Source organism: Nyctereutes procyonoides, unplaced genomic scaffold, assembly GCF_905146905.1.
Source record: "Nyctereutes procyonoides isolate TBG_1078 unplaced genomic scaffold, NYPRO_anot_genome, whole genome shotgun sequence".
Classification (NCBI taxonomy): Eukaryota; Metazoa; Chordata; class Mammalia; order Carnivora; family Canidae; genus Nyctereutes; species Nyctereutes procyonoides.
In genome coordinates this window covers 5,777,843-5,790,310 of record NW_026575020.1, presented here as the reverse complement: position 1 = coordinate 5,790,310, position 12,468 = coordinate 5,777,843, and the positions used below count along the sequence as shown (strand labels likewise).

Sequence of the window (12,468 nt, the reverse complement as noted above, 5' to 3'; positions counted from 1 at the left end):
CTAAACAAAAATGTCATTTAATGAACTTAAAAAAAAATTTTTTTTTAAGTGGTAAGTAAGCACACCTGGCTGCCTTAGTAGAGTATGCAACTCCTGATCTTGGGATTGCTGAATTCCAGCCCCAAGGTAAGTGTAAAGATTACTTTAAAATAAAATCTTAAAATAAATAAATAAATTTGTTAAGTGGTAATAATCCTTCACACTGTTTATTTCACCAGGAACATTCCTAAACAGCACTAAAACTTTTCTGTCCCAATTGGATGTTTATAGCATTACATTTGAACAAACAAAAAAGATCCCTTTGTCTATTTATAAATTCACTTTTAGAAAATTCAACAACACAGAGAAATGAAGCACTTAATGACCCTGGGGTGGGGTGGAGGGAGGTGTCTCCAAAAAGTAAAATGAGTAAAAACCTTCCAGAGTTTGAAGTTTATGCCAACAGGATAATAGCAGTTTACTTACACATTTTCATCTTTATCTAAGCAACCATATTTTTATCCATCAACATCTACAGTGAAGTTAATGATAGCCAAGCAGTTAATCAGTCAATGTCAAGATACCTGTACAACACTACATATGCCAAATGACATTTACCTCACTACTACTGTAGCATTCTGAGGGAAAGTGTTTGTATACTTTGGAAAGGTACAGTCTACAACATCCACTTATAAGTACATTCTAATTCCTCCTGTGTTTAGGGAAAACCCACCTGTTTATACTAGTGAATTAAGCTGCTTGTTGAATAGCTACTAATTTTTTTTTTCAAGATACTGCCATTTCTGGAAGGGTGGGAGGGAAGAACCAAAGGAATAAAAAGACTTACCTTAATAATAGAACGCTACTCAAATTTTTTAAATCTGACAGTATACTCTGCCTTATATTAGACATGCATTTTAAACAGGATAAATGTGCTTGCTTTAGCCCTTAGTGCCTGATTCACAGTAATAGTTAATAGATGTTGTTATTAAGACACACACACAGAAGAGCATATGACTGGCTCAGCTGATAGAACATGCAACTATTGATCTCAGGGTTGTGAGTTCAATCCCCACGTTGGGTGCAGACTTAAAAAAAAAAAAGACATACACAGAAACTAAGATTAAACATGTTGTAATCATAAAGATGTTGCTCTGAATATCATCTAACAGCATTTATCTAACAATCTATAAAGTGCTTATCAGAATGATATAAAATTTTAAAACTATGTGCTATATTACATAGTACTTTGGATGTCAGCTATACATGTACAGACTTAAGATACCTACATGGACTTAAGTGCCTGACTACCACACTGTAACATTGCTCTTTTGTTTTCCCAACAACAGCACTGACCTGATGATTCAGTACATGATTTCTCACATATTAACATCATCATGTTAGTGATGTTTTCCACTATCAAAAGTAATAGGGGCACCTGGGTGGCTCAGTGGTTGAGCGTCTGCCTTTGGCTCAGGTGGTGATCCTGGGGTCCTAGGATCGAGTCCCATATCGGGCTTCCTGCAGAGTCTGTTTCTCCCTCACGTCTCTGCCTCTCTCTCTGTGTCTCTCATAAATAAATAAATTAAATCTTTAAAAAATATATACAGGTAACAATTCAAAGGAATTTCAGCATTAAGATCTTCACAGTATGCAAACTTAAAGTAGAAGCAAAATGTTAGAGTTGACATATATTTTGTGTCAACTGATACAATATATGGAATGGAATAAAATAACAGTGTTTCCTTGTTTCAAACCCAGGGTTAAATCTTTTTGGAGCCCCCAAAAGACTTTACTTCAACTGAACCAAACACTAAGTAATGGCTCTACTGAAGAGGCAATTTGACCTTTGGTAACAATTTTACAATGGAAGTTTCCTTTGAGCTAGGAAGGCAAGAATATGAGAGAACTTTTTTTCCTGAATGAATCTTTATTACAATCACTCAGAAATACATCTACAGGTACTATCAGACCCAAGAGGTTTTTCTCTGATTGCCAAGGCCCTCAGATTTTAGTAAAAGAAAATCTCCAGTGTGACAACTCCAAATACCAGTCAGCCTGAAGCCTGAGTCACTTTGCCTTACAAGCTATTTCATCGTTAAAATTTGGTAATAATCATTGCCTTTGTGGAACAGGGCTATAATTTCTAAAGACAATAGGAGCAAATAATTAGCAGCCACAAATTGAGCCAAGTTTTCTAACAAAAGAGACACTGAAAAGAGCAAGTTGCAGAAAGTCAAATGTAGTACTACTAACATAAAAATTTTAAACATACAGAACATTGCTATTTATTGTTTGTGGCTACTTACATATGCAATAAAACTTTAAAAATATAGGGGCACCTTGGTGGGTCAGCAGCTGAGCATCTGGCTTTGGCTCAGGTCACCCAGCATCCCAGGGTGCTGGGATCGAATCCCACATCAGGCTCCCCACAGGAAGCCTGCTTCTCCCTCTGCCTATGTCTCTGCCTCTCTCTGTGACTCTCTCATGAATAAGTAAATAAAATCTTTTTTTTTTTTAAGGTTCTTATTTATTTATTCATGAGAGATACAGAGAGGCAGAGACACAGGCAGAGGGAGAAGCAGGCTCCATGCAGGGAGCCCGATGTGGGACTCGATCCTGGGACTCCAGGATCATGCCCTGGGCTGAAGGCAGGTGCTCAACCGCTGAGCCATCCAGGCGTCCCAGTAAATAAAATCTTAAAAAAAAAAAAAAAAAAACTTTAAAACTATATATAGGAATAATACCTATACCTAAAAAGAGAAGCTACCTTTGGGATGGGGGTGAGAAGAGATTGAAATGGGTTTTAGTGGTATCTGTGACATTTTACTGCCCAAAAAACAACAAGCACAGTCTGAAACAAATGAAGGAAAACATTAATATCTGTTAAACCTGTGTGGTAGGTTACTCTTCTGCATTTCTAAAATACTTCCTAATTTAAAGTAAAATCTTAAAGTAGTTACAAGTGGCTAAATAAACTGAGAACTACATACTTAAATGATGTTCAAAACTGAATTGCCAAGATTTGGAGAACTAATTTCAGTTAACAACAAAACAGCCACTGGAAGACTCAATCTTTTGCCACTGATTCACATACAGATTACAATAAGATCTACCTCACAATAAGAATAGGCTCATTTATGTAGCAAAGTTCAGAGAAGTTTCATAGATAATTTACTACTCAAGATCGTATTTGTCCAGGTTGTACTGGACAATACCAATTACCTAGAACCCGGAAGTTTAAAAAAAAAAAAAAGACTATATAAAAGCCAGAATAGATGATACAAAGTCCATACAATAAAGCTCATTCCCTTCATTCAGAAGAAAGTCCATCAAACCTTCACTTAGAAATTTCTTTTTAAGGTCAGACAAGCTTTTTATCTGGTTACTTATACCTCCTCAGATCAAGTTCAATAAGCTAGAAGAAGGAATAAATGGCACAACAAGCAGCAACAAGGCACAATAAGCTGCAAGAAGTAAAAAGCGAACAGTAAAAAAAAAAAAAAAAACAATAAAGAACAGATACGAAACTAATAAATTATAGTGCATAGTTTTGGGTAATCTGTGGTTACAAGTCAAGTATCAATGACAGATGTTCAGAATGATGTTCAGTATTTTAAAAAAGAAGAAAAGAAACAAACCTAGATTATGAGGAACTAAAGTTTAAAAAAAATACATTTTTGGAATATTTCCAACCAAATCAGTAAATATTTTTTTAAAGTCTAAGTGCCTCAAAGGGTAATAAGTAAGCTTCATTTATCTGGAAAATTCACTGCAAAATTCATTGCCAGATGATAGTAGATAAAGCTTAACATATAAAAGTTTCTTTTTTTTAAGATTTCAGTTATATATTCAGAAAGACACAGAGAGGGATCCCTGGGTGGCTCAGTGGTTTAGTGCCTGCCTTCGGCTCAGGGCATGATCCTGGAGACCTGGGATCGAGTCCCACGTCGGGCTCCCTGCATGGAGCCTGCATCCCCTCTGCCTGTGTCTCTGCCTCTCTCTCTCATGAATAGATAAATAAAATCTAAAAAAAGAAAAAAGAAAAAAGAAAAAAAGAAAAAGAAAGACACAGAGAGGCAGAGACCTAGGCAGAGGGAGAAGTAGGCTCCCTTTAGGGAGCCCGATGCAGAACTTGATCCTGGAATCCCAGGATCACACCCAGACGCTCAACCACTGAGCCACCTAGGCATCCCTAAAAGTTTCTTATATTGAGGTGTTTCTTCATATATACATTTCAAGAAACATTAGAAGATCTGAACAAGTTCAATTTCTTATCACCAACCTTTCAAATTTAATTTCATAAGACCATTTTGTGATCTAGCACAATGCTACACAAATTATTAATTTTACCACTTACTTCAATAATGAAAAAACAACCAAAATGACTTCATAGAAAATATGCAAGGGGCACCTCAGTAGCTCAGTCTGTTAAGCATCGACTCTTGGGTTTTGGCTCAGGTCATGATCATGTGATCAAGCCCCACATGGGGCTCCATGCTCAGTGTAGAGTCTGCTCAAGTTTCTCTCTCCTTCTCCCTCTGATCCTCCTCCACCCCACATACTCACTCTCCCTCTCTCTCCATTAAATAAATAAACCATTAAAAAAAAGATTAAAAAAAGAAGAAAATATGCAAAATTTGGGCAGAAAATTCCATAACATCGGGTTGACAATAACATCCATTTAGGTGCCAAGTTTTAGCCTGCCAAACAAACTACTATATCTGTAACTCTCCTCTAAGTGCCAATTTAGTCATCACCAACATGAATATTTTGTTGGCAAAGGCCCGGGATTGTCTACTATATCCTGACTTCTGGCCTTGAAGGATGAATTTAATTTCTTTGGCACAGATTAAATATTTCCATAAGAGAAAGCCCAATTACCGTATAAACCACAATGCACTCATAACAAGGCATTGTAGCCACTCACATAAACATCTTACCTATTTTTTAATTAATTATCCACAAAGCAAGAGAGTCACAATTCAAAACAGCTACAAAAATCCATTGCTCTCAAATGTCCTAATGTAAAGGGGCTGCAGGGGGAGGGGTAAGAATGTCCCTTTTCTCTAGACCTATGACAACACTTCTGCAAAACCTGCTGACCTAGACCACACTCAGTTATGTAAAAGGCAACTACTTCTAAAGTCAGTGCACACTGACTAATTTCTTCATCTTCCCCAGGAGTGCACACCCCAGACCAGGTTAAAAATCCACTAAGTTTCTAATATGTAACCTGTACAAATACTCTGGGCTTATCATAAAATTTTGCAACTAAAGCAACCAAGAGACTTGCATACTTTGTGTAATATGACTCCCAACTGTTAGGAAACTGATCCAGTAACAGTTATAAATCTAGATTTCTAGAGATATAGTCCTGTCCGCATTTTTAGATTTCCACAATAAGATACCATCTAATGCCACAATTTAAACTTATTGCTCCAGTCTATGGATCTCAAAAACACAAATATATGCTTTTTATACTACTAATGTTAACTTTTACCAACATTTGCTCCTTTACTCTTTCAAAGGCGGCAATGTATACAATTAAAAAGTCCAATTATTCTTTAATAAAATCTGTTAGAATTCACTATCGTACCATCTTTCATTTGTGTTGCCATAGCCTGAAAAGAATTTCTGAAAAGAATTGCTTTAAAAAGCTCCTATTACTAAAAAAGATTTATTTCCTTGTTACCAAATTAACAATTCCCTGTTAATACCTAGTACATTACTATGTACTCCCTCAAAGACCCAAAGCAGCCATTCACATATTTCTCATCACTTTGGAAAAACAAGTAGAAAAGGGATAAGGAGAAGCAGCATGTCACTGCATCTCGTTCTGTCCTAACACTTAAGTAAAACCGTCACTTCCTAATAATCACTTAAAAACCTGCATGGATAGATTTTTCCTGAAAAATTTTCCCAAATATATACAGCTCTCAAAAGTATGAACCCATGACCCCAACTAATGAGGTAAAAAAAAAAAAATGGTTTTTTTTTACATTTAAGTCTTCTCGTATAATGCGAACTCATTCATCAGAGGTCCTTCTTCCCGCAGGTTTGCCAAGTCACAAGACACACTACTGTTTACAATCCCTCCCATCTGCCCCCTGCCAATATATATCAAACGTTCTAGTCACTTGGCTTAAACAAACAGTCTCCCAAATAACACTCTCAAATCCTAATTTAGATCAAAGATACACTCATTCTGATTCATATTCTTAATGGAATTTTTTTTAAATCACTTGACTTTCCAAGGGATAAGTTTTGCCTTTTGATGCAGCCAGAACCTAGGGCCCTCATGCTTTCACATAAGCACTCCATATATGACAGTGTACTTTGTAATTCTACACTTTCAGACATATTTTCAATCTGAGTACTCAGCTTTCAAAGACAACTTCAAACTTTCAATTCATTCCAACACTGTACAGTTCTTTCATTTCGCTGCTATATATACCCTGTTCTTTACGGTTGAGGCCTACTGGTTTTTCCTCTCTGACTGCAGTGAGAAAGAAATGAAAACAGAACAGATCGACCACCATTCTTTTAGAAAATAACTACTAAATAATTCCCATTTTTCATCACAAACTTCACATAATACATCATATAACATGGTATGTCACAGATGTCTATTGTTCAGGACCTTTGTAGGGCATCGGTACAAAGAGCCTCCAAAATCAAACAGTACTTCAGATAATGTTTGGGGGTGCGGGGGGTGGGGGGTGGGGTGGGAAGCATGATTCACCAAAAACTGCAATGAAGAGTAATGGAATATTTTCAACAGTGGTATGCTAAAACTAGCAGCTTCTTTCAGAGGAGAGTACTGCTAAGCAACCACTGCTGTAACAGTAAATCCACCTGCTTCACAGGCTGCAAAAGCCAGGAAGATGGGAGGGAAAAGCGGAGATGGGGGGTCCTCCTTCAGCTTCTCTAGAGGTTAGGAGAGAACAAAGTCACTGCTGCACTGTCACTTGAGGGGAAGGGGAAGGGGAAGGGGGAGGGGGCGGATCATCGTGGAAACCCAGCCCTCGGGCCGGAGCAGGCGGGGAGAACTCGGCCAGGCTGCCTGGGATTAGCATTCTCCTTCTCACCCTCTCCCCGCTGGTCGAATCTCCCCTCCTCGCTAACGCGCCGCGGGGCCGGAGTCCCAGATGACCGCCCCCTTCCAGGGTGTCCTCCGTGGGGCGTAGGGGGACCCGGAGAAAAGCACTGAGTCAGGAGGTGGAGACAGAGCGTGGACGCCGATGACCCCTCTGGCCTCCCCCAGAACACTAGCAAGCCCGGGAGGGCCGGGGCCCGGGGCGGGGGCCGCACAGGTGTGCTCGCCCGGGGGGCGGTGGTGGAGGCGCTCTCGGGCAGGCCCGCCAGCTCCCCGGCGCTCCGCGCAGCGCGGCCCGGGCCCCAGCGCAGCCGGGCAGAGCAGCAGGGCAGCGCAGCGCGGCCCCGGCGCCCCGCGGCCACCCCCCCCCCAGGGGCGCGCCGGCCCCCGAGTCGGCCCCCCAGCCCCGGGCCCGCAGCGCCCAGCCCGCCGGCCCGCCCGCCCTCCCCGCCGGGCCCCCAGCCCAGCCCGCGGCCTAACTGCTGGCCCCGGGGTCGCCGTACCTGGGCGGCGGCCTCCAGCTTGCCCTCGAAGGTGAAGTCCAGCAAGTCGGGCTTGAGGCAGAGGCTGTAGTTGATGGGGGAGACGTCGGCAGGCAGCCGCTCGAAGGGCCTCTTCTCCGGCATCGCGGCGAGGCCCAGGCTGTGGAGGCGGCGGCGGCGGCGAGAGGAGCGGCTGAGGAGAAGGAGGAGGGGAGGAGGCGGAGGGCCGAGGAAGAGCAGGCGGCGAGCGAGGGAGGGGGCGGCGGCGGCCAGCCACATCCACCGAGCGCGGGCGACCGCCTGCGGAGAGCGACCGGGGAGCCTGGGGGGGAGGGGGCGGGGGAGAGACCCAGCCGGAGCGCTCGGGGCCGGGAGGGAGGCAGAGCGGGCGGGCAGGCGGGCGGGCGGGCTGCCTACGGGGAAGGGGGCGGAGGGGAGGGCAGGGGAGGAGGGCCCGCAGGGAGGGAAGGAGGCGGAGGCGGAGGCGGCGGCGGCGGCGGCGGCGGCGGCGGCGGCGGCGGCTGCGTGCGCGGCCCCGGCGGCCGGGCGCGCCCCCGCGGGGGTGCGCGCGCGCCGGGCAGGGGGCGGGGCCGCGAGGGGGCGGAGCCGCGAGGGCGCGGCCGGCTGGACACGAGAGTGCGGGGTCGCGGGCGCGTGCTGGGGGCGGGAGGCGGCTCCGGGCGCTGCACCTGTCGGCGCCCCTAGGGAGAGCCCACGAGTGGCCAGCCGGAAGGAGCCCAGAAGGGGTTGGGAAGCGGAGGGACGGCGTGTGAGGACACCCCTCCTCCACCCCTTGCTCTATGGGGAAGTTGAAGCCTATACAATTGGCTGGTACGGTCAGGGTAAAAACGTTAAACCATCAATTCAGAGCAAAACCCCTAACTGGATTTTTACCTCCAGATCAGCAGAAAGCCCTGGCTAGAGGCTCTTTGGCAGTCATTTTTCCTGTTATTTTAAGAAGCAACTTCAGGAGATGATTATGAAAAAATTTGGCAGAAAACCTTTAATAATCCAGGTTAGTTAACCAATGCGATCTGGACATCTGAGGGAGTGATTTCAAAAGTTAGGCATATTTTTGTTTCCATGATTTAATGTTCAAAATAAGGTATGTTTCACCCTTTTCCCGTTTTCATCTTTGTTTCTGCTTTTTTAAGCTAAAAGACCCTTTACTGATTGTGGCCTCTTTAAAGTTAAAATTAGGGATGCCTGGGTGGCTCAGTGGTTGAGCATCTGCCTTCTGGTCAGGGCATGTTCCCCGGGTCCTGGGATGGAGAGCTCCCCGCAGGGAGCCTGCTTCTCCCTCTGCCTATGTCTCTGCCTCTCTCTCTCTCTCTGTCTCTCATGAATAAATAAGTAAAATCTTTTTTAAAAATTTAAAAATTAAAAATAAAGTTAAACTTTAACTCTGGTTCTGTCAGTTCTGTAGATACCTTACAAGTTGGGGTTAAATATATTTTAATATAAATATATTGTATATACACATGCATATACCTATATATTTTAAAGTGTCAAGGGCAAAGAGATTTATCCATTATCCCCATATTCCTTTATAAGACCTTCACATGTAGAACCCTTGAATTTCCAAAACTCAATGCTGAATGATACACTGGATGAGCACTGTACAAAGAAACATAATCAAGCCAACTAAGTCACTTTAAATTTTCTAGTAACACATCAAAAAAAAAAAAAAAGGAAGGAAACAAGTGAAACTGATGCATCTTATTTAAGACAACATATCCAAAATATCATTGCAACATGTAATCAAATAAAAAATATTGAGATTTTTTTTCCCCCCACACTGAAGCTCTGAAATCCAGTGTGTAATTTACATTCATAGCACATCTCAATTCTGAGTAGCCACATTTCTGGTGCTCAGTTGCCCTGTGAGACCAGTGGCTGTTGTCTTGGACACTGGGCCTCCCCTCTAGTCCTCTGAATCCTGCATACCTTTTAGGACAAACTGAATGACTGCAGTCCTTTCAAACTAAGATGTGAGATGGAGCCTTTTGTTAACATGCAGGCGTCTCTATGACCATTTATTTATAGGTCATAGAAATTATAATAATAATTTTAATATGTTAATAATTGAATTAATAATTGAATAGTAATATATTGAGTGTTTACTAAACTTTTTTCATACTTTAATTCATTTAATCCTTTCAACAGCTCACTTAGGTGGGTGCCATTATTCCCATTTTACAGATGAGAAAACAGGCACACATAGATTCAGTGACTTCCCCAAGATCATACAGCGAATAAATGACAGGACTGGCATCAGGACCCACCCTTTTTTTTCTCTCTCTCTCTCCTGAAAAATTTGGTACCAGCTTCCCTATTTTTCTAACTCTCCAGTTTTGTTTTATTCCAGTCCATGTGTATCTCAGCTTCTTAAAAAGTTATTCTCATTATGCAAGCACCCATAAGGCTCCCTTTTGTCTGTTAAGGCAAATTTGATGTATAACCATTTAAGGCTTTCCATGAACTGTCCTTAGACTTGTTTTTCTTAGCTTTTAACATGGATTCTCCAGTTTTAGTAAGCTAACCTGTTTACCATTCGGCCATTACAGTTTGCTCATTCTCTCTTCTCTACCATTGTCATGCATTATTGCTAGAAAGACCCTCTTATCCTCTTTGCCAAACCCATACCCCTGCCTTCAAAACTCAAAAAGCCCTCATTGAGTTGACTCCACTCAACTCTAACCCCTTTCCTATCAGCTCCCAAGTACTGGCTTTTGATGATTTATTTGTACTTGTTCTGTAACCTTACCTTTAATTTTTTTATATGGACATCTTTTCAAGAAGTACTTGTAATTCCTTTATAACTGTCAGAACTAAGCCCTGAACAAAGTATATCTCAATTGCTACTGACTCAACTAACCCATTGATCAAGAGAGAATATTTTACTCAGTCTGTAGCCTTTATGTACAAGATGTGTGTCCCACAGAGAAATTGTGAACCTGAGACTAGAGGTAACATTTTTAAAATATATATAAAATCACAGAAATGACTTTTAAAACAGAAAGAAAACCTAGAGGCAGACCCCTGGGTGGCTCAGTTAGTTAAATGTCATGATCCTAGGCTTTGGCTCAGGTCATGATCCTAGGCTCCTGGGATTGAGCCCCAATCCTGTTCCTCCCTCCTACCTGTGCTTTCTCTAGCTCTTTTGCTATCTCTCAAATAAATAAATAAAATCTTAAAAAAAAAAAAAAGGAAAGAAAGAAAGAAAGAAAGAAAGAAAGAAAGAAAGAAAGAAAGATAGGATCCCTGGGTGGCGCAGCGGTTTAGCGCCTGCCTTTGGCCCAGGGCGCGATCCTGGAGACCCGGGATCAAATCCCACGTCGGGCTCCCGGTGCATGGAGCCTGCTTCTCCCTCTGCCTGTGTCTCTGCCTCTCTCTCTCTCTCTCTCTGTGTGTGTGACTATCATAAATAAATTTAAAAAAATTAAAAATAAATAAATAAATAAAATGTTAATGTTGAAAAAGTTTAAAAAAAGAAAGAAAGAAGAAAGGAAAGAAAGAAAGAAAGAAAGAAAGAAAGAAAGAAAGAAAGAACCCAGGGTTAAAGAACCCATTTTTTAACCCATTTAAAAAATGAAGTTATTCTAATCTTAGGCACTTTTCTCTTTAGTTTTTAGGTAGTAACTAATCTGAGCATCCCAATTTTGCTACTCCTCACTTTATCTATGGCCTAGAACAAGTCTTATCATTTCCCTGCCTCAGTTTCCCCATGGGTAAAGCAGTTAAGTGCATGATGCATGCTTTTCTCAAAGAAAAAAAATTGTTACCTGTAGTTTAGGAATTTCTAAAAGAAGTCTATCATGTTCTTAGTGTCAGAATGGGCTTCATAGCGGGAGTGTTAGATAAAGAGTTGGAGTAAAGGATATGTAGAACAAATGTAAATCACTGAAAGAGATGTTTTAAAGCAAAGAGAATATAAAGGAATTGGGACAGGAAACCAAAAAATTCAGAGAGAAGGGAAACGCATCCTGGCTGTGGCACATTGAAAAGGGAAGAGAAAGACGTGGAAGAATTTGGGAGACCATTATAAAACCCACCATATTAGATCAAAACTAAGCATAACTGTTAATATATAGCATCCCTGACTTAGAAATTGTGGCCTTCAGTGTCAATTTCAAGCATGGAAATTATAACTGTAATTTCACTAATATAAGTCTTACCTGCAGAAGATAGTGAGGGGGTTCAAAAAACCAGGGATACAAAAAGCTAGAAAGCAATCCATAGGAGGCTGAAGCCATGAGATCCCAGCTTTGATTCTTTGTAACTTAAAATGGCTGTTGGAATGACTGTTGAAAAAGTAGGGAATAGATGGAATGTTGCTACCCATCCTTTATTTTTCATGAAAAGAAAGCAGATTAATTCCATATGCTTTAAAATGTATATTATACTAAAAAATTTATATATATAAATATTTGTAAGTATATATAAATATATATTTATATTATAATATTTATATATATACATATGGATACTATATATAACAGATGATGTGCATATCTGCATATGTATATAAATACAGCTGACCCTTGAACAATGAATGCCGGGGATTGGGACACAGACCCCTATAAATTGAAAGTCTGCGTGTAACTTTTGACTCCCCCCCAAACTTTTTTTTTCCCTCAAAGATTCCATTTATTTACTCATGAGAGACACAGGGAGAGAGAGAGGCAGAGACATAGGCAGAGAGAGAAGCAGGCCCCATGGCAGGGAGCCCCATGTGGGATTCCATCCAGGGATCCCAGGATCACGCCCTGGGCTGAAGGCAGACACTCAACCGCTGAGTCACCCAGGCATCCCAACTCCCCCCAAACTTAAGCAGTAATAGCCTACTGTTGCCTGGAAGCCTTACTGAGATCAGTCAACTAACCTGTATTTTGTATGTTGTGTGTG

General features: G+C 41.7%; 1 protein-coding gene across 1 annotated transcript in view; it reads right to left on the bottom strand.

The window, feature by feature from the left end:
* NPEPPS (aminopeptidase puromycin sensitive) overlaps positions 1–7,899 on the bottom strand; it is a 101,798-nt gene extending 93,899 nt beyond the window's left edge. Inside the window, exon 1 of the mRNA XM_055329311.1 lies at positions 7,582–7,899. Within this exon, the coding sequence (XP_055185286.1) occupies positions 7,582–7,839 (258 nt within the window). The 5' untranslated portion in view covers positions 7,840–7,899. The remainder of the gene's footprint in view (positions 1–7,581) is intronic.
* Positions 7,900–12,468: the final 4,569 nt, after the last annotated feature.